This window comes from Artibeus jamaicensis, unplaced genomic scaffold, assembly GCF_021234435.1.
Source record: "Artibeus jamaicensis isolate MK-2021 breed Jamaican fruit bat unplaced genomic scaffold, CSHL_Jam_final scaffold_625, whole genome shotgun sequence".
NCBI lineage: Eukaryota > Metazoa > Chordata > Mammalia > Chiroptera > Phyllostomidae > Artibeus > Artibeus jamaicensis.
Window position 1 is genome coordinate 1,932,408 of NW_026522051.1, and position 27,249 is coordinate 1,959,656.

A 27,249-nucleotide genomic window follows, 5' to 3' on the forward strand; every position below is an offset into this window, starting at 1 on the left:
ATGCTGTGCGAGTCTGCGTCCTCCTAAGTGTTTGATACATTTCTGAATAGGGGACACCATTGGGTCTGCTCGTTGCTTTCGTTTAACCTGGAGAGGACATTGTGGGCTCCCTTATCCATCCTAAAGTTTCTGCTGCTGTTATCGACCATAAAGAACCTAAAAGTTTTAGATGATCGAAGGATTCCGGTCAGCTGTCACCTGTGAGGGTGTAGACGTACTAAGTAGGAGCGATGGCGACCGCGACCGCGACCACGCAGAAGGCAAGGAGAAAACATTGTTTGAGTCATGCAGCTTTAAAACTATTACGTACATTCACTTTACTCTCACAGCAGCCTATTAGGTAGCAGTCATTAGCGTAAAGGACGGGTCCTACAGTGCCAGATTGGACTCCTGGCTGAAACAAGTGTAACTTCAGACTTCCTCCTGGGTTCAGCCACCGTGGAACGCACGACTTTGGACCACGCGGCTCAGCCAATCAGCGCTGCAGAGAGAGCGACGTCACTGTCCGGGTCCACACGCCATACCTACGCCCCGCCCCTTTACTGTTTGTCAGACGCACCGGGGGGCCATTTTGGATTCGGGCGGAAATCAAGTGGAAACCCGGGGTTAAAAGCCTGAACGTTAGGGTCCAGAGGAGGCTGCACGTTCTGCTGGGGCGGTGAAAGAGGGGGCCTCTTCAGAACCCACCCGGCCGCTGTGAGCGGGGCCTGGGCCGCAGGGTGGGCACCGGCGCCCGCACTCAAGATGGCCCCGGCCGAAGAGTCCCCAGGGCGGCCGCTCTAGCTCGGTTCCGGGCTCGCGCGCCTCGGTGGTGGCATCACAGGGCCGCAGGCTGGCATTCTGTCCGGCTTCCGGACTCGTTTCTATGGTGGCGGAGAAACCGGACCCCCGAAGACTGTGGGTGTAGTGGCCGGACCCCCTCGGGGAGGCGAGGAGTGGTTGGTGTCAACAGGGGACGAAGAGGGGACTGGAGCCAAGACCCTCGGCCACCTCCCGCCGCCCTCCGGCAGGTAACAGGGTGCCGCGTCCCAGTCCGTGCGCCAGGAGGGGTGGAGAGGGGCTGGGAGTGGGCACTGGGCACGTGCAGCTCACAGGTCCGCGCGGGGGGGGGGGGGGGCGAGCTGCGCGCGGCACCCCCGCGAGTCCAGCCCGGCCCGCCACCTGTGCACAGTCCCCCGGGACCGGCGGGGCGCCCTCTTCGCGGAGCTGGCCTCGGGATCAGGTGCCGCAGGTGAGGGGCAGCCCAGCACACAGCTGCCCCGCCCCCCGCCCCGAGTGCCCCTGAGCGGCTGCCGCAGGACCCCGTGGTCTGTGGTCCCCTGGGCCGGACAGCGTGGGCGGTGTCTCCGGAGCCGGGGGACCCGGCGTCGTGCCTCCCGGAACACCGCCTTCATCCTGGACGCTAGACCGAGGCCTGGATCCAGAAGACAGCTGCCGGCCTGTCTGCGACTTGGTTTGTATTTAGAATAAAGAGGGAACACCTGTAGGAAACCGCGTGAACGCAGGAGCGCCCTGAATGCTGGAACCCCTGTCACCGCTGGTCTTGGCACTCGTGTGCAGCCAGCCCACGTAGCGCCCCTCGGCTGAAGTCAGACTCTGTTGGGTCCATAATGTGTCCTGGTCCTCTGGCAGGGCCAGACCGAGCTCCATGCAGAGACATACACCTGAAACAAACCAAAGCAAAGAACCCCAAGGAGCGTTATCGCCAGATGAGACACCAGGCCTTACAGGCAACCTTTGAATGTACCGTGCTCACCTTGGGCGCTTCAGAGCTGCGGAACCCGCGGGAACCATGATCGGGACCAAGATCACGGAGGCTAATTACTGTGGATGGAGCAGAGGGAGAGGTGTTTGTTCCCCGAGGATGCAGGGGTCTCAGTTCAGGGAGTTGCCCAGTGACCCAGACCAGGCCCAGAAACTTGGGGTGCTGCCCAAGAAAGCCAAGGGATGGAGGGCCATGGGCGAACACATTTCTAAACACAGACTGTGTTCAAGTCAGAAACTCTGGAATGTTCATTGTGAGGAAGGTCCTGCAACCCACCCACTCCTGTAGCCCTGTGTCAGGGTCCCGTTCCACCTTCTAGTGACTCGTTTCAAAGCCACAAGGTTGCAGGTTTTCCCCTGTATGCCTCAAAATAACTCCAGGTGTTACCGTTTATCGGTCTTACATTTCAGTAAGTCCATTTTAGCCCAATTACTTAAACCGCTGCTTATAGCAAACTTAGTGCCTTTTAGGATACAGTTGGGTGAAGGGAAGAATCAAGAATTTCCGCTTTGAAGGCATTTTCAAGTTGCAATCAGCAGCATATCCCTGGGTCCCCCTAATAAAGTTTGCTCTGGGCATAGGATAGAGCCTTTCTGTGGGCATTAATCAAGCTTTCCAAAAACAGCATCTTTCTTGTGTTCTTGTAGGGCCTGAGACCCAAAATGCACACTGCTAAGAAAAACGACCAGTTTTACCTCTTGCTAAAAACCTTTCGTAACCCTGAGCTGTTACTTATCTCATGAGGGAACTCAAAACCTTAAGTCGAAGGTCCGTGGATGTCATAAGGCCCAGTGTCGCGACCAGGAAGCACTCCGCTGTTCAGAGATGATGGAAGGCTCAGCCAGGGCACTGCCTCCAAATCCGGGAGACCCTCTTCCCTGCTTTGGGGACTCATTACAACTAGTAAACAGCCTGAGTTTTCTGCCAGGCTGGTTTTCATTTTCCCGTTGACTTTTCAGAACGCTATCCTTCGTGGCTAGGAGAGTTAGGCCAGCTTCAGAGAGACACTTCCAAACAACACTTAGCAAACTCATTCCTCTAGTCCAACTGGTTTGGCAGACTGGAGGCGCTGAGAGAGGAACAGAGGTTTGTGCCTCTGAAATGGCCGTCGGTTTCACAGAACGCAGCCCCACTGAGCTCCCCGAGTGTCCCTGAGGTCTCCTTGTGTGGACGGGGCTGCCGGAGCAGGGGGATGCTGGTGGGGCTGGAGGGCAGTGACGCCCTGGGGACGCCCGCAGCTCTGCTCCTGATGGCTTCCTCTGGGCTTGCCGAGTGCCCGCCTCCACCCAGCTTTGGCCGGTCACAGCCCTGACCCAGCCCTGTGGCACCCCTTTACCTGCCGGTGGTCAGAGATACCTCCCGGCCAGATCCTGGGGAGACAGCCAGGCCACGGGTCCCAGAGACACCTGATGTGCAGAGGCCGCCCTTCGGCACTGGGTAGGCAACCGACTCGTCCACTGTGTCCAAGAAGAGAGCAAGATCCAAGCGCTGGCCCCGACCCTCCCTGCGCAGTGGGGTGGGTGGTCACAGTCTGGCAGGCACCGCGCCTGCTCGGAACAGGGGAGTCGCTGTGGTTTCTTGTCTCCACAGCCCCACAGGCACTTGCATTTTCTTTGTGGTCCCCTCAGAAAGGTGAACGTCACACGTCAAGACATGGCCTTTTTAATGGTTTTTGATTTTTCTGTCCTTAAGAAAGGCACCTTGCTAAGTGGTTAGGAGCCCGGCAGATTTGTTATGCAGCTGACTTCCTCCTTATTCCAGAACCGCTCTTGGATTTTGAGAGACCGGCCGTGTGGTGGCCAGCGCCAGCCCTCGTCCCTGTGTCCTGAGACCGTGGTGTGCCGGTGCCCGCAGTGCTGGGACATCTCCGTTTGGGACGTGCGTCTGGAGCGGCATCACACGCTCCAATGGCTCGGGGGTGGGGGGGTGCTGCAGGGCTCTGGGCCCGCGTGAGGGGAGGGCCCAGCAGAGGGCCTGTGTGCAGCGGTCACCCAGAGGGTGCGGATTTTACGGCAGAGACTGAAACAGCCCGTGTGCTCTGAGCTGCGGAGAAGCCGGAGCTGGAGTCTGCCGCCTATTTTTAGGCGTATTGTTTGACCTGTGTGGGCTTAAAAAATGTTTTAAGCCAACCCACAGGGACATTTGCATGTAAGCATTGAGGCCCTTGGCCCTTCTGACCCAGGGTACCACCTGGCCCCTTGGGGCCTTCAGTCCGGGGCGGGGCCGGGCCGGGCCCGTGCTGGCCTGGGCGGCGCCGGGTGACCAGGCGAGTCGTGTCCCTGTTCGTCAGGTCCGGACAGAGCAGGTGCACTGTGCATGTCTGTGTGCGTGGGAGTCACCCCAGCCTGACCCCCAGAGCAATGCTCTGTCAGCCCGTCCGTGCGTCCGTGCCTGCGGACACAGGGTAGCCATACAATCTAGGCTTCTTTTTAAAACACCTTGAGTGAAGTATGACTGACGCGCAGTAAAGCGGAACATAACTAATGGACAGTTTCACAAGTTTCAGCGTGCGTAGCCCCGTGCCCCCGACTGTTCTGGTCGAGAAGCGAGTGTGCTGTTCCCCCGAGGTCCCTCCTCCTCGTTCCCCGCCTGTCCCCTCCCCCACCCGCGGACGGCCGTGCCAGGAAGCCCATGCCACAGAGAGTAGTTTGCACTTTCTAGAATCTCGTGTGTGGGGTTTGTCTTTAGCACTGAGATCGTGCAGATGTGCATTTGCCCCATGTCAGCAGGACAGGGACGAGCTGGAGGCCACCCTCTCGCTACACTTGTTGTCACTCCTACCCGGTGAGTTGTCTTGTCTCCTGTCCCAGCTCTCCCCAGGGCTTTGCCTGGCCTCTCTGAGCTCCCACCTGTTACCACGTTTCTCGTTAGAAGCAGTCTGCAGTCTGTGTTGTCGTCTTTGTAAGTCACACTTGGACTTGGAGAAGCTTCAGTCCTGATGGAGTTTCTGTCCCCTGTGAGGCAGTTGTGCGACTGCCTTAGGGAACGTGAGGGACCCAAGTCCGAGGTGCCTGTCATCCTCCCTGATCGTCCGGGGGGTTGGCGGGGCAGGGTGTGGTTGCCATGCAGACTGGAGCTCTCCGCTGCTCACCTGCAGCGTCACGGGCGCCCTGCTGTGCGTTTGCCGTCCCCTGCCAGGTGTCCTCGGTCGTGGCAGACCCTGGCCGGTTGGCCCGGCCTCGCCTGGGGCCTCGCCTGGTGTTCAGAGACTTGGAGTCCGACTGTGTTCTCCGTTTTCTTTCAGGTCCGTGGCTTTGGGGAGGGGCTGCACCCGCCCCCGCCCGAGGGATGGGCGCAGAGAGCAGCGCCCTGCAGAGCTGTGTGCTGAAGGGGCCCCCGGTCACCCTGCCCTCCGGCCTCGCCGTGTTCCCCGCCGAGCTGCAGGATGGCCGAGTCGCGTCGGTCTTCGTGTACAAGAGGGAGAACGAGGACAAGGTGGACAAGGCCGCCAAGGTCTGTGGGGCGGCCCCGGCACAGCCGGTGGTGGTTACTGCGGAAAACACGGAGTGAATGAAGGGGGACCGGGGGCCGTGTTTTCATCCACCGCCTTTGAAAACCCAGTCGTCCTGACATCCGGGGAGGACCCCCAGCTGGCCTGACCCGGTCCAGGGCCACAGGGACAGTCAGTGACGTCACGGAGCGCAGAGGGGTGGCATTCCTTGTCTGCTGCCACTTGGCGGAGAGGGTGGCGGCTGGGGACAAGGAAACTTCGCCTGGCCCGAGGGCTGCAGTGGTGGCAGCATCTTCGTACCCTGGGGACAGTGGCCTGGGAATGACACAGTTTAGGGACCACAACTCCTGGCTTTTCTTTTCCTGAGGCTTCTCGGTGCAGCAGGCATGTACAGAGAGAACGCGTGTCCACCTGTCTCCGGTGTGCGGCCTGGGAGGGAGCGCGCTTCTCCCTTTAATGTCCTGCTCGCCGACCGAGGCCCTTGGTTTTGTGTTGTTTCTTGAACTGCCTGAAGTGATGGCTGTCTTCCCGGCTGAGAACCTGCCGGTGAATCCGCAGTGCAGATAAGGGCCGCGCCCCGAGTCATGTTCAGTGGGAAGTAGCCAGTCAGGGAGAGCAGTCACGAACAGTCGAGCCCCTCGGTGTAACTCTACACGCCCCAGTTGTAAGGACCCCGAGAAGCAGGCCTCGGTTGTGGTCGGCACCAGGTCAGCTCAGCTCAGGCCGGCCACGTCCTGCCCGGTCATGCAGTGCAGCCCCGGGAGGGCCTTTCTCAGGCTCCTCCTCCGCAGACCCCCAGGCACGGTGCTGGGGCACGTGACAGGTGTTCAGGACCTTGGGACGGGCACTTTCAAGGTGCCACCGTTCAGTCTTAGCCCCCGTCTACCCCAGAGCCAGAGCTGTGGCTTCCGTCGACGCCCACAGAGGAGGCCCCTGTGTCACAGGGGCAGAAACTTGAACTGAGAAAGGCCGCCGTCAGCTTTGCCACCTCGAGTCCACGGGCAGAATTCGGGCGTGGCTGTGCCGGGGCGGAGCCACAAGCACGTTCCGGCTCAGACTCGGCAGCGCGTCCTTCACCCAGGAAACAAACCCGGAGTCCCTTTGGACCAAGGCTGAGTGGGCACACAGGGTTAAAAAATAAACACAGAAAAGGAAGTTCTGTCATTAATCGGGTGGGCACTGGCAGACGGTGTTTCTCGCCCACATGGGGCCAGGCGGCCTCCCCCCAACTTTGGTGTGGCCCCGAGCTCTGGAAGGAGCGCAGGCCCCAGGACAGTGAGGGGCCCCGGGACTGAAGAGCCGAGTGAGGGCTTCTGGAGGCAGCAGTGAAGGAGAACCCCCTCCCCCGGTGTCTCGTCCCCCAGTGTCAACCCCGCTCCATAGTCTGCAGGCTTCCGCTCACGTTGCCGGGTTTGCGGGTAGCGGTTTGGGCATCAGGTTCAGGGTTCTGAGCGGCCACCGGGTGCTCCGGCTGCCGAGCTCCCCCCGCCCTGGTGGAGCCGGTCCGCCCTGTACTGTCGGCTGCGTCAGCCAGTCAGAGTCTCCTCTGCCTTACTGGAAATTTGGGGGGCAGCTGGGGAAGGGGGCCCTGGAAGGGACCTTGAGTGCAAGTGTACGTGTCCTGCCCTTCCCTGGGACGCAGGGGAAACTGCGGTGGGTGTGGTTTTGAGGCATCGACTCGGGCTCTTCTGTTTGCATTGGAAGCACTTGAAGACGCTCCGGCACCCGTGCCTGCTGAGGTTCCTGTCCTGCTCGGTGGAGGCGGACGGCATCCATCTGGTCACCGAGCGCGTGCAGCCGCTGGAGGTGGTCCTGGCAGCGCTGTCCCCCGCCGAGGTCTGCGCCGGCATCTACGACATCCTGCTGGCCCTGGTCTTCCTTCACGACCGGGTGAGTGCCGGCACAGGAGCCGGGGCGGGGGGCGGGGGGGTAGGTGGCTGTACGTTCTCCTGCGCACAGAAGTTGCACATTCCTGTTCTCCCTGCAAAGCGCCCCCCACCCCGGGCAGGGGTGGTCTGAGGAGCCAGGGCAGCTCGTTAGAGGCTTCATTTCAGTTTACTAGGCGGCCTGCAGTCTGCGGGCATCTGTACGTAAAGACGGGTGCACGCAGCTGCAGCTGACACTTGTCACAGGGACAGAGGTGAGCATTGGCACCGCTGTGGGGCGAGGTTCCTCTTCTTTTTCGGTAGTTTCGTTCCATTTGCGATTTTGAAGGAACTACTGTTTGTTAGAAAGAGGCAGTTCTACACATCTCTTCCCATTTGAGCAGGTGGTGCCACTGAGAACCCTTCTCAGTCTGTGGACGCTTGCCCTTGGGGACAAAGGGGCCCTTCCTGTGTCCCTCTGGGCCATGGCTGGGCAGGTGAGGGCACTCTGTTGCTCAGAGGAGGTCACACTCCGCAGGGGTCCAGTGGCACCCCGAGAGTGGAACACCAGTGGGAGGTTGGAAACGCTGGCATTGGACTCGACCGAATGTGCATTTGTAAAGATTTTTCTGTTAATGGGAGATAAACGCTCTAAGCATCACTCTGGATTTATCTTCTCTTAAGAGTGTGTCTGGGGTGCAGGTGGGAGAGTTGATGCTTCTTCACTGTGGGGGGCGTTGCCTTTGCTGGAGAAAGTGCACGCAGGCAGTGAGGAGCTGAACAGTGTGGCAGACACAGAGGGGCCGGCGCCCCCGCCGGCACCGGGTGCAGTTGTCCCTGCTCGGCCGGGGCTCGGCCGCTGGTCCAGAGGGGTCCGTGTGCGGCAGGCTGGGCCGTGGCGTGCTGACCTGCTGCTGTGTCCCTCCGGTGCAGACGCACCTCCCTCAACACGGACACACCCTGCCGTGTTCTGCGTGGAAACTGGCACACGTTTCTTCTCCCGGTAAAAAACTGAAAATGCACTTGGCCACTGGGATGATTCCGGGTTTGGAAAAGAAACCTGCGCTTCCGCCTCCTTCTCCTTGGCCTCCTCCCTCTCTGCTCGCTGACCGAGCTGTTCCAGTTTTCAGTCCGGCCGCTCTGGTCTGTGAAACTTCTGGTCGCCCTCCCCTGCCATCCCTCTTGTTCGGACAGAGTTTTTTCAGTCCCTGCAGTCCCAAGATTGCAGTGACATGGGCTGGGGTCGCAAGGGAACATGGGTGAGAAAGAACAGAGGAGAAAACTAACTGGAACAAAGAGGAACGTGGTCGCTAACCCAGCGGAGGTCGCGGCCGATCTGAGAGGTGCAGGCTCTTTTCTGGAATGTTGTTACCTGTACCGGGTGCATAGGTTCAAGGTCATGACCAGCTGAATGTTATGGTGCAACAGTCACATGCAAACACATATGCACTCGATATACATAGTGATGTTTAAGAAAAGAGTTTGCTTGTGTCTCAGATCAGCCGTGCCCTCCACAGGGTTAAAGACTGGAAGCAAATGGACAGGTTCCAAAGGTCAGTGAATTTCTGCTCACGGACCTGACCCGAGGGCACAGGGTGCGCGGTGACCAGCTCGCCAGGGGTGACAGTGGCCTTCCCGTGGCGTCTTTCCCCCTTCGAAGCACAGGGCTCGTGCAGTGCCTTCGGCTCTTCCAGCTTGTCCCTCCCTGACGTGGGACTTCCGTGTCGTGTGCCACCGTGGGAGGACCTGCCGGGCCTCTTGTTTGGTGATTAGCATTTGGTTTTCTAAAACCTCGCCTTTCAAAGTTGGGGTGGCAGACTTCTCCTTGTCCCTTTTTTCCAGGGACACCTGACGCACAACAACGTCTGCGTGTCATCCGTGTTTGTGAGCGAGGACGGACACTGGAAGCTGGGAGCCATGGAGACCGTCTGCCGGGTGCCCCAGGCCACCCCGGAGGTGAGCCGTGGGGCTCACGGGCCTCCCTGTGGTGTCGGGCGGTCCTGCCTTCGGAGACGCAGTCCCTTGTCGGTGCTCATCTTCCTGGAACCGCGGGGTCGGTTCTCCCCAGGGCGGCGGGGCCTTTACCTGGTTTGCTGGCTGAGGAGGCCGAGACTGAGAGGTGGACAGTCCGTCCGCTTGTCAGTCCAGAGCCCCTCCCCCGCTCCCGTGCCGGCGACGCCACGTCCCGCTGGGCACTGGAACGGCCTGTGCGCGTCTGGCTCCTTTACCCGGGTGGCAGCGCCTCCCGTTTACCCCTGGAGCTCCGCCCGGAATGTGCTGGGCGCGCGTTAGGGACTCAGGAAGTGTCCGCTGCACAGGCACCCGAGTCTCCGAAGTCACCCGTTCTGCCCCAAGGCCTGGAAGTAGGACCGGTGCATCTCAAGTGCCTCCCCCCCCCGCCCCCGTGGGCGGTGTGTCTGCCACCTGGGACCCTTCCGGCAATTCTGTGGAATGAACTGGGGACACCTCTGTGCCCCGTGTGGCTCCTCGTGTCCCCTCCGCGCCCACTGCCACGAGACTCGCTCTCTGAGAGAAGCAAACACTCCTGCAGCTGCGGGAGCCCCGCCCCCCGCGTCTCCCTCCCACACTCACGGGGTGGCCTGTGCTTTGGCAACATGGCCTCTTCCCACTGTGGCTTTCGCACTCCCCTCGTGTCTCCTCAGGCTCTCAGCGTGCGGTTCCCTGTGGGTCACACGCCACACCCTCCCCCCTGAGGCCCGTGGGCATCTCCTCCCCGGCCCTCCCTGGGCTCCCCAGCAGCTCACACTTGCTGGGCCCCACCGTGTGGTCCTGCTCCACGCGGCTCGCAGGCCCTCGGGTGGACCGGGTCCCTTCGCCCCGTGTGGCCCTGTCGCTGGGAAACGGCAGAGGAGCCCGAGTCACGACAAGGCTCCCGCGCCCCTGCCACGCCCTGGGCGCACGGTGCTGACCCTTGGGGTTTCCGAGCTGGGCTGCGCCCACGTGCAGGACGGGGGGTGGCTGCACGCGCTTCATACTCCCAGTGCCCGGTGCTGCTGGGACGCGCAGGCTCCCGGAAGGCGGCCTCGATTTCCGTGCCAGAGGGTCGCGATGTGGGCGTGGGCTGGGCGGCTCGTGGCAGCAGCGCGGCGAGGTCGGTGCGGACCGGCCCCCTGCCAGAGGGGCCCTCCGCTGCTTCACGTCCCTGCGGCGTGGGAAGTCGGGCGCCCCAGTGCCTGCGGGCAGCGAGGGGTCTGTCCGGCCAGGCACAGAGGGGAGGGGACCAACACTTAACCTCCCTCTGAAGCCTTGCGCTTGGCCAGGCCTGCCTTTACTTTGCGTTAGGAAGGTTTTAAATGTGTGCATTTGACACGTGGCCGTGGCGGGCACATGGCCATGGCGGGATGCTTCCTGGTGGCATCTCCGGCGCCCTTGCGGCCCGCTGGCAGAGGTCAGTCCAGCCAGCGTCAGAGCGAGCCCTTCCCTCCCTGTGTCCTTCTCTCCAGTTCCTGAGGAGCATCCAGTCCGTCAGAGACCCGGCGTGTGTCCCTCCCGAGGAGACGGTAAGATGGCACACACCCTTCTCTGTGCCCCAGCGTGAGACCAAAGTGCCCTCCTGCCCCTCGTCCTGTGCTGCGTCCGAGAGGCCCCCCACTTCCTCCGGCCCTGGAGGCTTCTGAGAGTCATCACCGCAGGGAGCCTTTTCTTGACATCCAGCTGACAGTTGGTTAGGTAGACACCCGTGACATCGTTTAAAGATGGAGGGACCTCGGTTGCGTGGAACGTAAAGAACAGTCGGTGGAGAGAGGAAGCAGCAGCAGAGGCGGAGAACAGCCAGGGGGGCGGGGGCGGGGGAGGCGGGGGCGGGGACTGGGCGCAGGGACACAGGGACACAGTCTGTCCTGCGAATGACCACATTCGGTGTCCGTGTGGGCGGGGCCTGGGAGCGCCTGCCACTGACACAGAGGACGTGGAGCGTCACTGCAGCCAAAAGGGAAGCGCGACAAGACAGGGAGCGGGACGTCCCTGTGAACAGTGCGGGTGCTTCCCCCCACCGCCCCCAGTTCGTGGTGTCCCCCTGCGCTGGAACCCGGGCTGGGGCGCTCTGCCAGTCCGGGCGTGAGTGGGACCCCGAGACCCACACAGAGGGAGTGACGCCCCATCTGTGGTGCTGCTGGCAGAGGCGCTGGATGTGCCTGGGAAGCCGAGGGCAGCCGCTGCTTAAACGTGTCTCCCAGCGCCGTGAGCGGACCGTGGGCCCAGGGACACGCCCCGCGCTCTGCGGGAGCCCACGTGCAGCGGGGGGCAGGGCCTGGCGGTGCAGCGGGTCCGCCATGTCGGCACCGTGTGCACCCGACATGAGGGGTTTCGAGTCAGCGTAAAGGTTCTGACGAGCACTCGCGGGGCAGCGAGCGACAGAGCGTCCCAGGCCTGGTGGGTGGTGGTGTCCGGCGCTGCCCCGTGAGGCTCCGGTCTGTGTTCCGTGTGCGCCTACACGTGTGATGAGGACGATGGGCCGTTCAGTCGGGTGCTGTCAGACGTGCTTGGTGGCCACCGACGGCCCGCGCCCGTGAGTCGGAGTGAGGGAGCTGTGGCCAGGCGCCCCGGCACTGACGGCCTCTCCTGCTTCCAGGCTCCAGAGTTCGCGGCGCTGCCGGAGGCCCACGGACATGCCCGGGACGCCTACGCGTTCGGGAAGCTGGCGGAGAGGCTGCTCAGGGCCCTCGGCGAGCACGGTGAGTGGGTTACACCGCCACGGCCACGGCCTGGGGGGGGGGGGGCGCTCAGAGGCCTGCAGACCCCGCGAAGCCCTTGAACTCGCCTCCGGCACCACGTCCCCACCTTAGTAGCTGGTGCGGCGAGTGATGGTTGGAAGACGGCCGGGGAGCGAGCAGGGGCCCAGGGACGCTGTCACCTGTGGCAGTCAGGCGCCTTGTCACTCATTTCTAGATCAAACTCGACCTTTGTTGTCTTTACGCTTCCAGGCCCCTGAACTGTTTCTTCCTGCTGTGACTCACTCGCCCCTGTTGTCGCCCTCGGAGCCCAGGCTGTTTGTCCTCTGAGTCCTCTAGTTGCCCCTCAGCCACCTGTGTCGCTGTCCTGCAGCCACTTGGGCTTCAGTGTTGCCCGCTAGGCGTCCCCGGCCCACGCCCGTTAGCCCCTCGCGGGCCCGTGTCCCCACTGCCGCAGCTGCACACGGCCCTGCCCCAGTCTCCACCGCCAGGCCCCCACCACAGCCTGAGGTGACAGGCACACTCGGGTCTGCCGTCAGGTGTCCCGGCCTCCGTACTCGGAGTGAGCCGAGGCCCCGGGCAGGCGCCGCGGGCGGGGAGCCCCTGTTCCCCACGTGTCCAGAACGGAGGTGGTTCCGTGGGGAAAGTCGTCCTTCAACCTGCCCGTGTGGCCTTTTCAGTCCCCGCTGAGTAAAGTGACAATCAGAAAACGGCCTCGCAGGGGAGGCCCGCGGGGTGGGTCCCTCCCTGGGCGCGGTCGGCAGGCAGGTGCCCGCGTGTGCCCCGGAGTCTGGCTCGGGGCTGGACGCTGTGTCGACCGCGGGGCTCTGTCTGTTTGGGCTTTTGCAGGTTGGCTTTGCTCTCGTCAGTCTGCAGCTAGAGGCCCGAAAGCAGGCGGAGCCTTGGGAACTAACTGTCGCTCTGGATTTCAGTTTCAGCGGACGCTCTCTGCAGCTTCCGACAGACCCTGCACTCAGCCTTGCTGCAGCCCGCCCCCCAGCGCCGGCCCGCGCTCCGCACCCTCCTGTCCCACGGCTTCTTCAGGTGAGGGGCTGGCTGGGGGGCGCCGCCCCCGTCCTTGTCCATCGGGGGAGACTGTCGTGCCCCCGGGAGACGGAAGTGGGCTGCCTCTCAGTGCGGCCACAGGCAGGAGGCTCTGGAAACCGGTCGTCGCGTCCTCGGAGGGTCCTGAGGGCTTCCGGGGGGCAGCAGCGAGGCGGCCCGGGGCTCGCTGTGTAGGTGGAGCAGTCAGTCCACGTGGCTTCTCCCTTCTGCCGCCTTTGCATCATCGGGATGAGTCTGCTGTTGGAATTTTCTTTCTGGGGGTGGAAGTGAGCTTCCTTTTCTTCAGGCAGAAGACCGGTCTCAGTGTAGTGGGATCTCGGGGACAGCCGAGCAGTGGGCCTGGGCGGGGGGCACAGACAGCCGCCGCTCCTGAGCCTCTGGAGGTCGGTCTCAGTTCCGTGGCCCCAGGTTCCTTACTTCCGTGCAGTCTGGTCAGGCTAACACCATGGTCATGGCCGTCGTTGGCAGAGCCGGTCCTGTGTCAGTTTTGAAACTGCAACTTGTTTGCGGGCAGAGCCTGAGAGACACGGGGAGACGGGAAAGCTGGTGTCACCTGGAGGCGGGGTGGGTGGTCTCGGTAAACAGGAGACTGCCTCTGCCGTAACTCGGTGCCCTGGTCACGGTGTGACGAGAGTGCTTCAGGCGCGGAGGACAGCTGGGAACACACGCGGGCGCCCCTTCCCGCAGCCGGCGTTCCCCATACTGGGGAGAGCCCAGCCCGAGAGCGGGTGGGGCAGCTGAGCCAGTCTGGTGGGACCCGAGTTAAGACGTGGGCAGCAGGAAATGGGGGTGAGCCCAGGATTGGACCCCGGAGGGGGGCTGTGCTGCGGGGGCTCCAGGCTGCATGCCCAGCCTCGCTCCCTGGGCTCCCGGAGGGCAGGGGGCAGGCCCGGGGCCCAGCGGGAAGTCCACCACCCTCCCCCTCTGCCCTGCCCAAGGGAAGGGGGGCCACGACGTGGAGCAGGAGAGACGAGGCCCCCGTGGCTCTCCAGTCGTCTTTACGTCCACAGGAGACTTGAGAGTCAACAGCTGTTTTGTGACGATAACCATTTCTCCCCGGTGCCTCGTGTGGCCACACCTCCTTACAGCGGAACCGCTTGTGATTATGCAAACCACAGACGTAGTTGTCAGCCTCTCCGCGCACACCCGTGTGTGCTTGCCATGCGCCCCCTTCACACGCCTCTGCGATGGCCTGAACCTTGGACTTGCTGTGGCCCCTAGGTCACTGCAGACCCTGCTCACGGCGGGAGCAGCCCCGCGGCGACGGGCCCGCGGCGAGGTCAGGGTCGTGGCTGCAGTCAGCGGGCTCCTCTGATCCATTCTGCCTGTCCTTTCTTTTTGGCATTTAGGAACGATTTTCTAGAAGTCGTGAATTTCCTGAAAAGTTTAACATTGAAGAGTGAAGAGGAAAAGACTGAATTCTTTAAGTAAGTTCAGAAAGTTAACACCTCACATCTGCGGCTTCGTCACTGGGCGGTTTTACGGGCAGCGTTTTCGCTGAGTTCAGTGACAAAAGCCTGTGTTCTGATTGCTGTGGAAAGTTCAAACAATCCAGCAGCTGCGTCTTTCACAGTGAACGGGATGCCCCTTCACTGACCAGCAGACCCCGGGCTGTGGGGGGAGGGACGCAGCCGCCGTTGCCAAAGCACCGCGCCACCTCCTGCCTTCTTACCTGCCCCGGGCCGGCCTGGTCCCCTCCCCGGCTTCCTTACGAATCGTCATTCGGATGGAGTGGGAGGCGGGCCACGGGTGTCGGAAGCACACGCACGGGCTGGCCGGCGTCACAGGCAGCTCCCGACTCCCCCGCCCGCAGGTTCCTGCTGGACAGAGTTAGCTGCCTGCCCGAGGAGCTGGTCGCCGCCCGGCTGGTGCCCCTGCTGCTCAACCAGCTGGTGTTCGCAGAGCCGGTGGCCGTTCGGAGTTTCCTTCCTCACCTGCTCGGCCCCAAACAAGGTGCCTTGTTTTGCATTGTTATGTGTCGTGGGGTTTGGGGTTACCGGCCCGAGTGGCAGCAGGGTGAGATGGCTGCGTGGCCCCGAAACCTGTGGGGGCTCCAACCCGGGTGCCGGAGCCCACAGCGTGGGCGTGGCAGCGTCCTGGGGTCAGACTTGCCGAATTCAGTGGGGCGCACGAGGCTGCCACACGGAGAGGCTGCGTCTTCGGGAACTTGGACACCGGCAGTGAATCGCGTAGGCCGGCGCCCGCTGACCCCCGAAGCAGTCGCTTGTTTTCGGGGGAAAGAGGGAAAAGCACTGAGACCGTTCTGGGGACTTGGGTTTGGTTCTGAGTGTGAGATGAGGCTGTTTCTTTGAAACTGAGAGTCTGAGTGCTGCAGACGGTCACCTCCTCGGGTGAGAGAGCACAGCACAATGTGACTGGAGTTCGAGGTGGGGACAGTCCTGCTTTAGAACTTCTGTGCTGAGACGGTCTCAGTCCAGCCAGGCAGCGAGCCGGGGACTGTTGCACCAGAGCTCCCTTCGGCTCTTTAGCCACGAACTTGGCTCTGCAGCTCTTCCTCCGATTACTCCTCGGGAGGCCTGAGGTGGGGTGTACCTCTGAGTCACCCGGGAGGCTTTTAAAGCTTTGCCTGTGCACCGGGGGCCCTGGTCCCGGGACAGCGCGGGCAGCAGTGTCGTCTGCTGTAAAGGTCTCCGTCCCCACAACCGCGGGGCAGGCAGGGCTGGCCAGCAGCAAGTCTGGTGGTGGCCGCCGCACCTCCTGGTTCTGCAGATCAAGTTGAAACAGCCTCCGCCTAAGGCCCATAAGATTCCTCTGATTAAGCGCAAATGTGTAAAAAGTTACTGATTCGGGATCTACTTAAACGCAAGCTTTTCTTGTACACCACGAAGAATGATACTGTATCATTGAAACACTTCTGTAAGTCAGAGAGCGTTTATGACTCAGCCTCGAGAGGAGTTTGGGGTCCACGGGGAGCTTAGCTGCCCTCGGGTTTGGGGCCTGAGACTCAGGGGGGGCCGGCGGATGCCAGTGGTGCCCCCGCACTGACACGTGCCTGTTCTTTCCCCTTGTCTGCCTGCACCCTCGGGCAGACGGGGCGCCCGGAGGGACCCCGTGCCTGCTGTCGCCGGCCCTGTTCCGGGCGCGCGTGGTGCCCGTGTTGCTGCGGCTGTTCGAGGTGCACGAGGAGCACGTGCGCCTGGTGCTGCTGACCCACCTGGAGGCCTACGCCGCGCACTTCACGCGTGAGCAGCTGCGCACCATCATCCTGCCCCAGGTCAGCACGGGCGGCCGGGCGGGCACGAGAGGCCGCAGAGGACTGGGCTCCTCCCCCCCAAAGGCCAGTCCGCAGAGAAACCCCAGTCGGTGCCCCGCCCCCCCGGGGCGAGGCAGGCGGAGGCCGCGTGAGCACAGACCTGGGTCCGAGGTGTTTGAGAAGCAACTGCCGAACCAGAGAGGGAAGGAGGCAGCGGCACCCACACTTCCAGCCTCATCAGGGCCCCCGGAGCCTCGTTAGGCCCCGTCAGGGCTTCAGGTCTGTGTTGGTCCCCTGCGGCTGGCAGAAGGTTCTGGAAGTAGCAGTGCAGACTCAAGGGGCGGTGGGCCGTGCTCCCTGACCGCCCTGGGGGTGAGCCCTCCCTCGCTGCTCCGGGCAGCCTCGGCCAGTCGTGGGGTGGGGGCCTTTCTACCCCAGTGTGGCCTCGTTTTAAGGTCACGTTCCAGGTGGACAGGAATTTACGACTCTTCAAGTCAGTATGCCATTTTAGAAGGTTGCGTTAGCACGTGCAGTCCTTCGGATAACTTGTTCTGCTAGAGGTTTAGTTTATTGAAAAGCTGTGAGGCCCGGGGAAGGGCCAAGTGCTGTGCTGAGGGCGGGGCCGGTGGGGCTGGGAGCGGGGAAGACAGCGGTCTGTCTGCTGCGGGAGACACCCCAGAGCACACCCCGGTGCCTTCGCACCCCAGCCATGCTGTCCTCACAGCTCTCTGGGTGGCCCAGGTGCAGCCGGGGTTCTGTGCCACCCACGCAGGGTCAGCTGAGACCGCTGTCACCTGGACCTCACGGGGCCGACACGTGCAGATGGCGCCGTGGCACCCTGGAGGGTCCGACAGGAACGCGGGGCACAGCAGGGAGTGGGCACAGCCGGACCTCCCCCCACGATGCCCCACGGGGCTCACGGCTGGTGCTGTGAGAAGTGCCAGTGGCCTATACAGCGCGTGATGGGAGCCGACGGCCACTTCTGTCACACTCATCTGGCAGATGCGGGCCACCGGGGCTGCTGTGCGGCTGCTTGTGTCTGAACGTCAGTGGGGGCGCAGCACTCCAGCCTTGGTGGGGGGGGTCGCCATAGGTCTCAGATCTGGCACTGAGCGCTCAGATGGAAGAGAGACCCCCCAGTCAGTCGGCACCTGGGGTCGTGATGGCTCATGGGAGCCGCCTGCCCTGCAGGGGAGTCACTCGGCCCGTTCCTCTGGGCCAGGTCACTTTGGTGGCAGTGCTGGGCTTTGGAAAGCAGGCAGCTCTAAGGACAGCCCAACCCTAAGAGGTCACAGAGTGCTGGGCACTGTGGTGGCAGGCGATGGGGGAGGGACTCACTCGGTTTCTCACAAGATGGGGGTGGTTTGAGGGTGACTTGGAACTTGGCCTCGGGTTGTTTGTTATTTTAGGGTTATCACGTTCAGTGGCTAGAACTCTAATCATATGCAGCAGAAATGTGCTTGAGTTTATTTGCACAGCTCTGTTAGCATTGGACCTGGAAGTTATCGTAAGCCCCTGTTGGCAACCTTGACCTCAGCTAAAGGAGGAAACCAGGAAAATAAAACGGCTTAGTTACATTGGGAATTCCTAGCAGAGCCGGGCCAGGAGCCCGGGCTTCCTGGTTCCACGAGGCCCTGCTGCCTCCCCCACAACGTCCAGGCCTCGGGTCCGGCCGGGGCTACCTGTGTGCTGCACGCCACCGTCCTCCTGCACGGCTTTGCCACTCAGAACAGAACCTCTCCTGACGGCTGCTGTGGCCCAGCGAAGCCTTCTGGCCAATCAGAGACCTTGATGAAGGAATGTCAGGCTGCTCCCCTGGAGCCCAAGGGGTGGCGGGCCGGAATCCACAGGTAGGGTCCTCCCTCTGCCCATCTCCCACCTGGGCCGGGTCGTCCTGGTGGCTCCCGGCTTGAGCAAACCACCGAGATCAACCACCAGGTTCTCTCAGCTCCAGTTTGTACTGGCAAGACACCATATTGGCCCATTTGGGGCAGGTACTCTACACATGAGACATAATGAGTCAGGGTCGAAGCTGGTGCATGTCTGAAGCTGAGGAAAGTGAGCAAGGACGGGGGGCATCTGCCTTCCCGACAGAGCCCCCTGTGCTCTGCGGAGCCTGCCGCCCCCGCACTGTGCTGCTCCGGCAGTGCCGTGAGAACGGGCCGGAGATTCGGCATCTGAAGCCTTCATGGCAATGTTATTTCCAGTATGTTTGTCTAGTTTTATTACCTTTTTTTTTTGCCACAAAATTTTTTTTATTGATTATGCTGTTACAGTTGTTCTATTCCCCCTTTATTCCCCTTCACCCTACCCCCCATCCCCACCATCACCCCCCTTTAGTTTATGACCATGTGCCTCAAGTTCTTTCGGTTCTATATTTCCCATGCTATTCTTGCCCCCCCCATCTATTTTCTATCTACTGTCTATGCTACTTATTTTCTGTACCTTCTCCCCCCTTCTCCTCCTCCCACTCCCCTGTTGCTAACCCTCCTTGAGATCTTCATTTCTATGTTTCCACTCCTGATCTAGCTGTCCTTTTAGTTTGCTTTCGTTTTAGGTGTGGTTGTTAATAACTGTGAGTTTGTTGTCCTTTCACTGTTCATGTTTCTTTAACTTCTTTTTCTTAGATAAGTCCCTTTAACATTTCATATAATAAGGGCTTGGTGATGATGAACTCCTTGAATTTGACCTTCTCTGAGAAGCACTTTATCTGTCCTTCCATTCTAAATGAAAGTTTTGCTGGATAGATCAATCTTGGTTGTAGGTCTTTAGATTTCATGACTTGGAATACCTCTTTCCAGCCCCTTCTTGCCTGTAAGGTCTCTTTTGAGAAATCCGCTGACAGTCTGATGGGGGACTCCTTTGTAGGTGACTGTCCCCTTAGCTCTTGCTGCTTCTAGGATTCTCTCCTTCATTTTAATCTTGGCTAATGTAATTATGATGTGCCTTGGTGTGTTCCTTCTTGGGTCCAACTTCTTTGGGACTCTCTGAGCTTCCTGGATTTCCTGGAAGTCTATTTCCTTTGCCAGATTGGGGAAATTCTCCTTTATTATTTGTTCAAATAAGTTTTCCACTGGTGGCTGTGCCTTTCCCCCTTCTGGTACCCCTATAATTCAGATGTTGGAGCGTTTAAAGATGTCCTGGAGGTTCCTATGCCTCTCCTCATTTTTCTGAATTCTTGCTTCTTGACTCTTTTCTGTTTGGCCATTATTTGCTTTCTTCTGGTCCACTCCATTGATTTGAGTCCCAGTTTCCTTTTCATTGCTATTGGTGTCCTGTGTAATTCCATTCATTTCAATTAGTTTCACCTTCATATATTTGTCTAATTTGTCCGTATAATCAACCAGTTCTGTGAGGATCCTGATCACCAATGTTTTAAACTGTGCGTCTGTGAGTTTTGCTATTTCTTCATCGCTTAGATCTATTGGCTCTGGGGCTCTGAGATCCTTCTGTGCCATTCTTGGTCTGTTTGGGCCCTTTAAGTGTGAGAAGCGGCGCCTTGGACTCCCAGGTCGCTGGGTTGTGACGCTGTATGTGGGGGCGTGGCCAGAGCGGGGAAATGGCGGCCCCCTCTGCTGCTTCTCACAGCTGGGTGCGGAGGAGCAGTGCCTTAGGTGGTTCACCTGGGCCGGGCCACGCAGAGTCGCTGGGTTATGACGCTGTATGTGGAGGTGGGGTCAGAGCAGGGAAATGGCGGCGCCCTCCACTGCCGCTTGATGTGGGGACCTGCCGGCCCGGTCCAACCGCCCACTCCCTCGCCTGTCCACCCTCGCACAAATGCGCGACCTCAGTCAACACGCAGCCCCGCTGCCCCGCTGTCTCCCCCGCGGTCGCTCGCCTGGTCGCTCGCTGGGTCGCTCACTAGGTCTGACCCTGCTCCTGGATTCTGCAGCCTGGATTCCGCGCGTCTGGATTCCACGCCTGAGTCCGTCTGACGGAGACCTCCTGTGCAACCCCACTTCACCAGCCGCTGGTTTCGCCCCTTACCGGTCAGGCTGAAGAATTTGTTAACAGACTTCCGAAAAGTTCAATTTTCCGTGTTCTGGCTGTGTTTTCTGTTGCTATTATTTAGTTTTCTCTAATCTTGGTTGTGTGAGAAGGCACGGCACATCCACCTATGCCTCCATCTTGGTGGAAGTCTTATTACCGTATTTTCAAAAACTATTTTCCAATCACAGTTCATAGAGTATTATATTAACTGTGATTGTGCAATGCAGTGATCACACGTTTCTGTAACTTAAGCAAACCCTGATAAGCCCGGTGCCGCCCTGTTCACCCCCGTGAGCATCCTGTCACAACCCGCCCATGCCTCCAAGTCCCTTTACCCTTCCCACCCGGCCCCCACCCCCCGTCCCTCTGTTCTCTGCATCTATGCATTTCTGTCCATCCATGAGATTCCACACAGAAGCAGTCATGTGGCATTTGTCTTTGAGTTCCACCACAAGGCATAATGCCCTCTGGGTCCGTCCACGTTGTTGCAAGTGGAAAGGTTTTTCTTTCTTGTGGCTGGGCATTTCACTGTCCAGATGCACCACAGCCGTTTTAGCCACACACCTGCTGGTGGGCACCTGGGCTGCTTCCATGTCCTGGCTGTTGTCAGTAATGCTGCAGTGAACATAGGGTGCATGTGTGTTTTTGAATTAGGGTTTTGTATTTCTTTGGATAAACACCAGTAGAGTAACTGCTGAGTCAGACGGTAGTTGTTTGTAACTTTGAAGAACCTCCACACCGTCTCCCCCAGCAGCTACACACCAGTCTGCACCCCACCTGCCACGCACCGGGGCTCCCATCTCCAGGTTCTCGCCGCATTCGACTGTTGATTTGTTGACAACCACTGAAAGGTGTGAGGCGGCACCTCTCTGTGGTCGCAGTGTGGTTTTCATTTGTATCTCTGAGCATTAGTGATTGCATAGAGCACCCGCTGCCCATCTGTATGTCCCCTTTGGAGAAGCGTGTGTTTGGGCTCTGCCCACCTCAATCACATTGTTTTCTCGGTGCTCAGCTGTGAGTGCCTTACCTAGGGCTGCGGCCACTTAGCAAGAGGAACAGGACATGCCAAAGGCAGTGGTGCCTCTTTGCAGTTGCGGGCCTTTGAGAGGTTTTAGGGTGAGGACCAGAGGGGAAGGGGTTGGGGGGGGGCAGAAGAGGGTAAAGGGTGATGAGTGCTGATGGGAGGAGACCTGACTTTGGGTGGTGCACATGCTACAATACGGGTGATAGACTATGGAATCGTCCCACCGAAGCCTAGACAGAAGTCCGCACCACAAGCCCAGGCCAGCCGCTGGTGAGGAACAGCCACAGGGGGAGGGCCAGGTGAGGGCTCCAGTGGGGTTTCGGAATCTGCATGGTGGGGCGAGAGGCGCTGGAGGGATTCAGACTCAGTGCCGCTGGCCGGCTGGGCTTGGGGAGGGCTCGACAGAACATCACTGGTGCCAAGGATGCTGTCCTGGAGAAGCTGCCTCTTTAGTCAGGTAGTTTCGCTTGCCTCAAGTCCCTGACCCCTCCTCCTTTGTGGTGGCCCGTGGGTCTCCAGCAGGACAGGGCCAGCGGTGTCTGCCTTCAGGTGCTGTTTGTAGAGTTGACAGAGTGGAGCTCATTTTGTTCTGGAGCCTCTTCGTCACTGGACAGGGGCCTGGGCCTGGGTAGGAAGGTTTCACAACAGGAGTCCAGGTGACCACGAGGGTCTGTCCGCTGAGGCTGGGGCAGTGAAACGGGGGGCCCGGCACAGAGGGAGCCGCCACAGGAGCTGCTGGGCTGCCTGAGCTCACTGGGAAGTCGGAGAAAAGGGGGCTTTGGGGACGGGTTCGGGGGATCAGCCTGGGACCAGCTGCCTCGGAGTTCAGGAGGTGCCTGCCTGGGGGGAGAGAAGTGCGGGGGAGAAGGGACTGGGGCCTGCGGCCTTGGTCTCTCTCCTGCAGGCGGGGGTCCTGGGGGAGGTCTCAGGGGAGGGTCTCCGCAGAACGTTCGTCAGTTCCCCAGGTGTGTCCTTTCAGGGTCACGGGCTCCCCTGATTGGTCAGCGGCAGGGGGTCCTTAGTCGTTGCAGCTGGTCCTGGCCTTGCCCTCCTGGTTCTGCTGCTTTTCTGGGCCTGGAGCTGAACCACCACTGGGGCCTAGATGTCTCCAGGGAGGAAAGAGGCTGGGGGCAGAGGGGAGAGGTCACCCCGGGGGTGAGGTCCTGTGTTCCCGTTTGCCCCGCCGGGCCTTCCTTCCGCCCTGGGGACCATCTGCACCTGGCTGTCAGTTGCTGGGCCAGTGTGTCCGGCAGTCTGTCTCTGTTTTCCTGTCCCTGCTACCAAGGATTTTCTTAGCTTTCCCCCGTCCTGTCTCACCGTGAGGGGCTCCGCTGCAGGTCGAGGCCACTGCCGAGTGTTCTCAATTTGGGGCCACCTAGTGGGAGCTACAGAGGGGTCCACTCCACAGTGGGCTGTGGCGGGCGCAGGGCTAGGCACTGCCTGGGCGGGGCCGTGCTGCACACCAGGCCACCACTGGGCATGTGGCTCTGTAGTCTGAGCTGTGTTCCAAGTCCTGTCTGGCTGCCGCTCATGCCGGGCTTGAGGGCCACCTCAGGGGAGCCACACTGCAGGCTCTCGTCAGGCTGGGGGCAGTGTGGCAGAGGCACAGGGCACACTGAGGACAGCGCCTGCTGGTTTGGGGCTTGTTAGACCTTGAAAGGTTTCCAAAAGTCTGCAGTGTGAACAGGGACGGCTGCTTGTGTGGAGGAGCTGCTGGAAGAGGGTCTCCAGGCCCAGGTGGGTGGGGTCTCGGGGAATCACCAGGCCGGTGAAAGGTGTTAGCAAGGTTAATGGAGACTCAGGCTTGGCACCTGCCAGCTCTCAACCTCCAGGGGTGGAGGTGAGGCTGCCATACCCAGAGGGGGTCACCTGGGTCCCCTGCCCTCCAGTGCTACTCCCCACTCTCCCCCCGGCCCCTGGTGCTCATTGGCCCTAACGCTGGAGCTCAGAGCCAGTCCCTCTGTGAACAAGGGAGCTGGGTGTTTGAAAGCACACCAGGGACTCAGCAGCCCTGCTTTGCGGGCATAGTCCCCACCGGTTTTCATAGCCAGACATCAGGGGGACTCCTCCCTGGTGCTGAGACCCCTTCTCACGGGGTCCTCCATGCAGAGATACCCTCCATTTCCCCATCCCTCCAGCTCATCTGGGCTTCTGTGCATCCTAGCCCCAGACCTGGCCCAGCGTCAGGTGTGGCTCCGCCAGTTCCCACTCGGATGCGGTCACAGGAGGAGGGTCGGGAGGGGCACAGACAGCCTGAAGGCCCTGAGCCCACGGTGGACGGAGGAGGGTCACCTGAGCCAGTGCACTCACACCCTGTCTCCCCTAGGTGTTGCTGGGCCTACGGGACACTAGCACCTCCATCGTGGCCGTCACCCTGCACAGCCTGGCCGTGCTGGTCTCCCTGCTTGGACCAGAGGTGGTTGTGGGAGGAGAAAGAACCAAGATCTTCAAACGCACTGCCCCCGGCTTCACAAAACCCACCGACCTTTCCCCAGAAGGTAAGGATAATTTAAAAGGTCTTGCTCTTCACTGTGCTGTTCTCTTGATTCCCGACATTGTACCAGCGGTGCAGGCGGACTGTGTTCGGTCAGGTGATACAGAGACGTGTAAGATAAAAGTCGGGGACGTCCCTCTCCACCTCCTGGGGGCAGGAAGCCGACTGCAGTAGTTCAGCAGGAATCCTTCCATCCCTTTCTTTAAGCCACGAAACAGTCACACTGTCTGTAAAAACCAGGAGGAAACAACACGCAGCTGTGCAGCCTGTGAGCAGCAGCTTCTTGGGGACCAGGGTCTGGGTCAACCCGAGCTCAGGCCCACCCCCAGACGGCTGCTCCCTGCGCCCCCGAGTGGTGCTCACTCGGTGGCATCGCACACACGCCGCAGTTGATGTCCTTGCCACGGTTCCTGGCTTGGCCCCTGTAGGTCAAGTCCTGGAAGTGGACCTATGGGGTCAAGCATGTGTTTGCAATTCAGTTGATGTCAGTCTGAAAGGTGGTGGTGGTGCTCAACATTCGCTGGTCAAGTTCCCTCCATTCTGTCGGCATGTTGGGTGAAAAAGCTGTGGGTGTTCAGGCAGTTCGGGAGACCCCCATTTCTGGGGTGTCTGTCAGGTGTTCCCTGGAGGGAGCAGCAACTCCTGACGTAGACGGGCCATTGAGTCAAGGACAGGATGTCCTGACCTAGGGGTCAGCAGGGCCATGGCCTTTCCACTTCCCACCAGTCTGTAGTGACACAGGCTTCCTGCGTCTGCGGCCTGAGGTCGGCCCCCCGCGGTGCGGGAGTGGCCTCCCTCTCCAGCCGCACACTGGACACACACTGGAAGCCCTTTTCCTGAAGGGCTGGGGTCCTTTGGTGGGCAGAGGGTGGGGCCTTCTCAGACTCCTCCACATAGGGGACCCGTCAGGTTGGAACTTAGTAGGGCTGCAGAGAGGAGGACACCAGATACTGGAGGGCAGGGAACATGTGGCCTGGTTGTGGTGGCTCAGCCCAGGCTTGTCCCCTTGAATTTTCAGGGCAGAGGAAGTACTTGGCCAAAATTTTGTTTGGAATCCTTTTGAGCAGTGAGCTTTCTGGCTTCAAATCAGCACTAAAATGGGTTCAGACGTGACTTTCCCATCGAGGTAGGGTGCCGTCTAACCCACGCCCTTTCCTGGTGCTGGACCCTCCCTACTGCAGCCCACCAGGGGCAGCGTCTGCCCTGTGCCAGGACACGGGCTCTGTTCTCATGCCAGGCACACGCTTGCTCAGGTACCTGAAGCTGCTTCCCATACACTTTGCTTTAAACACACCATTCCCTTTAACAGGCAGCTCAGCGCCCCTACCCCACTGTCCTGTTCACTGTCAGTTGCACGTGGTCTGCGGCCCACGCAGCAGGCCCCACCTGGCCCCGAGAACCCCTCCAGCACCGTCCCTACAGATTTTCTTTTCCAGCGACAGCGGGCAGCACAGACAGTGAGGTCCCCCGACAGCCTCCCCCAGGCAGGCAGCAAGAGCGAGTGCAAATAGCTCATCCGTCACTCAGGCGGGTGGACAGACTCCTGAGCACCGAGGGAATTCCGGAGCCCAGAGGCTGGTCTTATAGGAGACGCGGCCTGGGTGTCATCTGGCCTCCCTGGGTTACAGGGGCGTCACTGTCGCCTCTTCGCAGCTGGGGGGCGGGGCGTCACACTGAACCCCTTCCTGCGGCAGGGACTTTACTTTGGGACTTTCCATGCCTCCGTGCAGCGTGGTCCAAACTGTGCCAGAGCCATCGTTCTGGAGACGGCACGGGTGTGCCAGGAGGAAAGGGGGCATTCGCCGAGTCTGGGGACAGGCTGGCAGGCAGCCGTGTCAGCATCTGGAGCACACACAGCAAATCCGAGTGGAGGCTGGGCGACGCCAGCAGACTCCCTCGTGTGCACACACGGATGTGGCAAGGGAGCCGTGGGAGCAGAGCACATTACAACTGAGCCAACGGCAGTGATCTCCAAGTGCTCAGGGAAGGGCGCTCTGCTTGTCACGTTTGAGCTTCAGTGTGCGAGGACACTTCCCAAACATTGCCTTCCTTGGTGCTAACCATTTCCCTTTCTTGCATGTCACCGCAGGTGACCAGTTTACTCAGACTACAGACTGTCCTGTGAATGGCCTTTCAGACGTAAAAAGTACCTCCACGGGTGGTGGCGACGTCCCGCCAAGCCCCCAGGCATCTGAGGAGTGGCCTGACTGGAGTGAGCCTGAGGAGCCGGAGAGCAGAACTGCGAGCACGCGGGCGTGGCCTCCAGGGCCCGGGGAGGCTGCCAGGTCCCTGCTCCAAGATGAGCAGGCGGCAGCAGGGACCCAGAATGGCCTGGAACGTGGCAGCCCCGGCCCTGCAGAGAGTCCAGGAGGCAGAACTACAGCCACCCCGGGGGAGCTCCAGGCCCCGCCCACAGTGGTGCCTCTGCTCACAGAGGCGGCTGAGCTTCTGGCATCCAGCCGACCCCCAAAGACCAGCCCTGCCCCAAGCGTGGACCACCCAGAGCAGGCCAAGCCACCAAAGGGGTCATCACAGGAAAGGCACCCCCAGGCCCCCTCAGAATGGGGATTAGGAGAGGAGTTCACCATTCAAGTGAAAAAGAAGCCGGGGCAGGACCCCGAGTTGGACTGGTTTGCTGACATGACCCCCGAGATCAAGCCTTCAGCCACTGTTCTCATTCTACCGGAGCTGAGGGCAGGACCGGTGGGCCCCCCTGAAGATGCCGCCTCCCCGGGGATGCAGTTTTCCTCCAAGTTCGCTGCGGCAGACACCGCTGAGGTAAGGACTGCCTGGTGGGTCCCAGCTGCCCTGTCCCCTTCCTAACAGATCCCCAGCCGTCTTCCTGCCAAGAGGCTAGACGACGGTGCACAACTGGTCAGCACAGTAGAGGCGAGCCAGGGCCACTTCTCATTGCCACCACTCCTTCCCCAGGAAAGGCAGCAGCTGTGCGGGCCCAGTGCTCAGCAAGGCCGCTCAAGAGTGACCACCTTTGTGCATTAACCCAGGGAAAAGGTGTCATTTCTGGCTCTGCTGGATTAGAAGCAGCTTAGAAAGCGTGTCCTGGCCTCGCGGCCCCCTCGGCTGCCCACGCTGTGCTGTGTCGTTGCAGGCGGAGTCCGAAGGCTGGGGCGATGCAGGGGAGCTGAACTGGGGAGACGGCAGCTGGTGACAATGGCTGTGAGTGAAACTCTAGGGAAAAGGGTTCCTTTTTATAAGAGAAATCAAACTAATACCTCAACAGCAGGCTCTGCAGACAAGAACACCCCGCAGGACCCTGTTTTCTCAAGGCGAGGGCTTTTGCGTCTGTGCCAACAGAGGTGCCTCGGGTGGGGGCCCTCCGCTAAGGAGGGGGCAGTGCCTCTAAGGCCAGGCAACCCTGGAAGTGAAGAGCATAAACGCAGAACTTCGAGCTGATTAACTCTGTGCCACTTCTGTAGCAGTGAAAAGAATTGACTCTACTAGGAATACTGAACAGAATGTAGCTGTAAAGGGTACAAGTGACTTTAAATTGCTGAAGTCTCCTCAAGCAGCTTATTTATCTGCAGTTTCCCTGAGGGACCTGGGCCAGTAGTGACCGTTCCCACCTGTGGTGTTATGTGCGCCCAAGTCCTTCCCGGAGACAGACCCTGTGACCCTGCTCTGTAAATGTCCAATAAAGATTATTTTCTCTAGATTCAACTCTGCAGAAGT

The 27,249-nt window shown here is 60.4% G+C and overlaps 1 protein-coding gene across 2 annotated transcripts; it reads left to right on the plus strand.

Moving 5' to 3' along the window:
- The first annotated feature begins 927 nt into the window (after positions 1–927).
- Positions 928–27,232, plus strand: SCYL3 (SCY1 like pseudokinase 3). Of its 2 annotated transcripts, XM_037167375.2 has the most exons (13): positions 928–1,010; positions 5,010–5,218; positions 6,921–7,106; positions 8,924–9,037; positions 10,546–10,602; positions 11,673–11,775; positions 12,705–12,816; positions 14,187–14,264; positions 14,651–14,790; positions 15,888–16,072; positions 23,392–23,563; positions 25,649–26,337; positions 26,669–27,232. In XM_037167375.2, exons 2-13 carry the CDS (start codon positions 5,054–5,056, stop codon positions 26,726–26,728), a joined length of 2,061 nt encoding a protein of 686 aa, XP_037023270.2. In that variant the 5' UTR covers positions 928–1,010; positions 5,010–5,053; the 3' UTR covers positions 26,729–27,232. The 2 variants fall into 2 exon arrangements, with proteins under 2 accessions (XP_037023270.2, XP_053515309.1); XM_053659334.1 differs by lacking the exons at positions 928–1,010; positions 5,010–5,218 and adding an exon at positions 5,272–5,762.
- Positions 27,233–27,249: the final 17 nt, after the last annotated feature.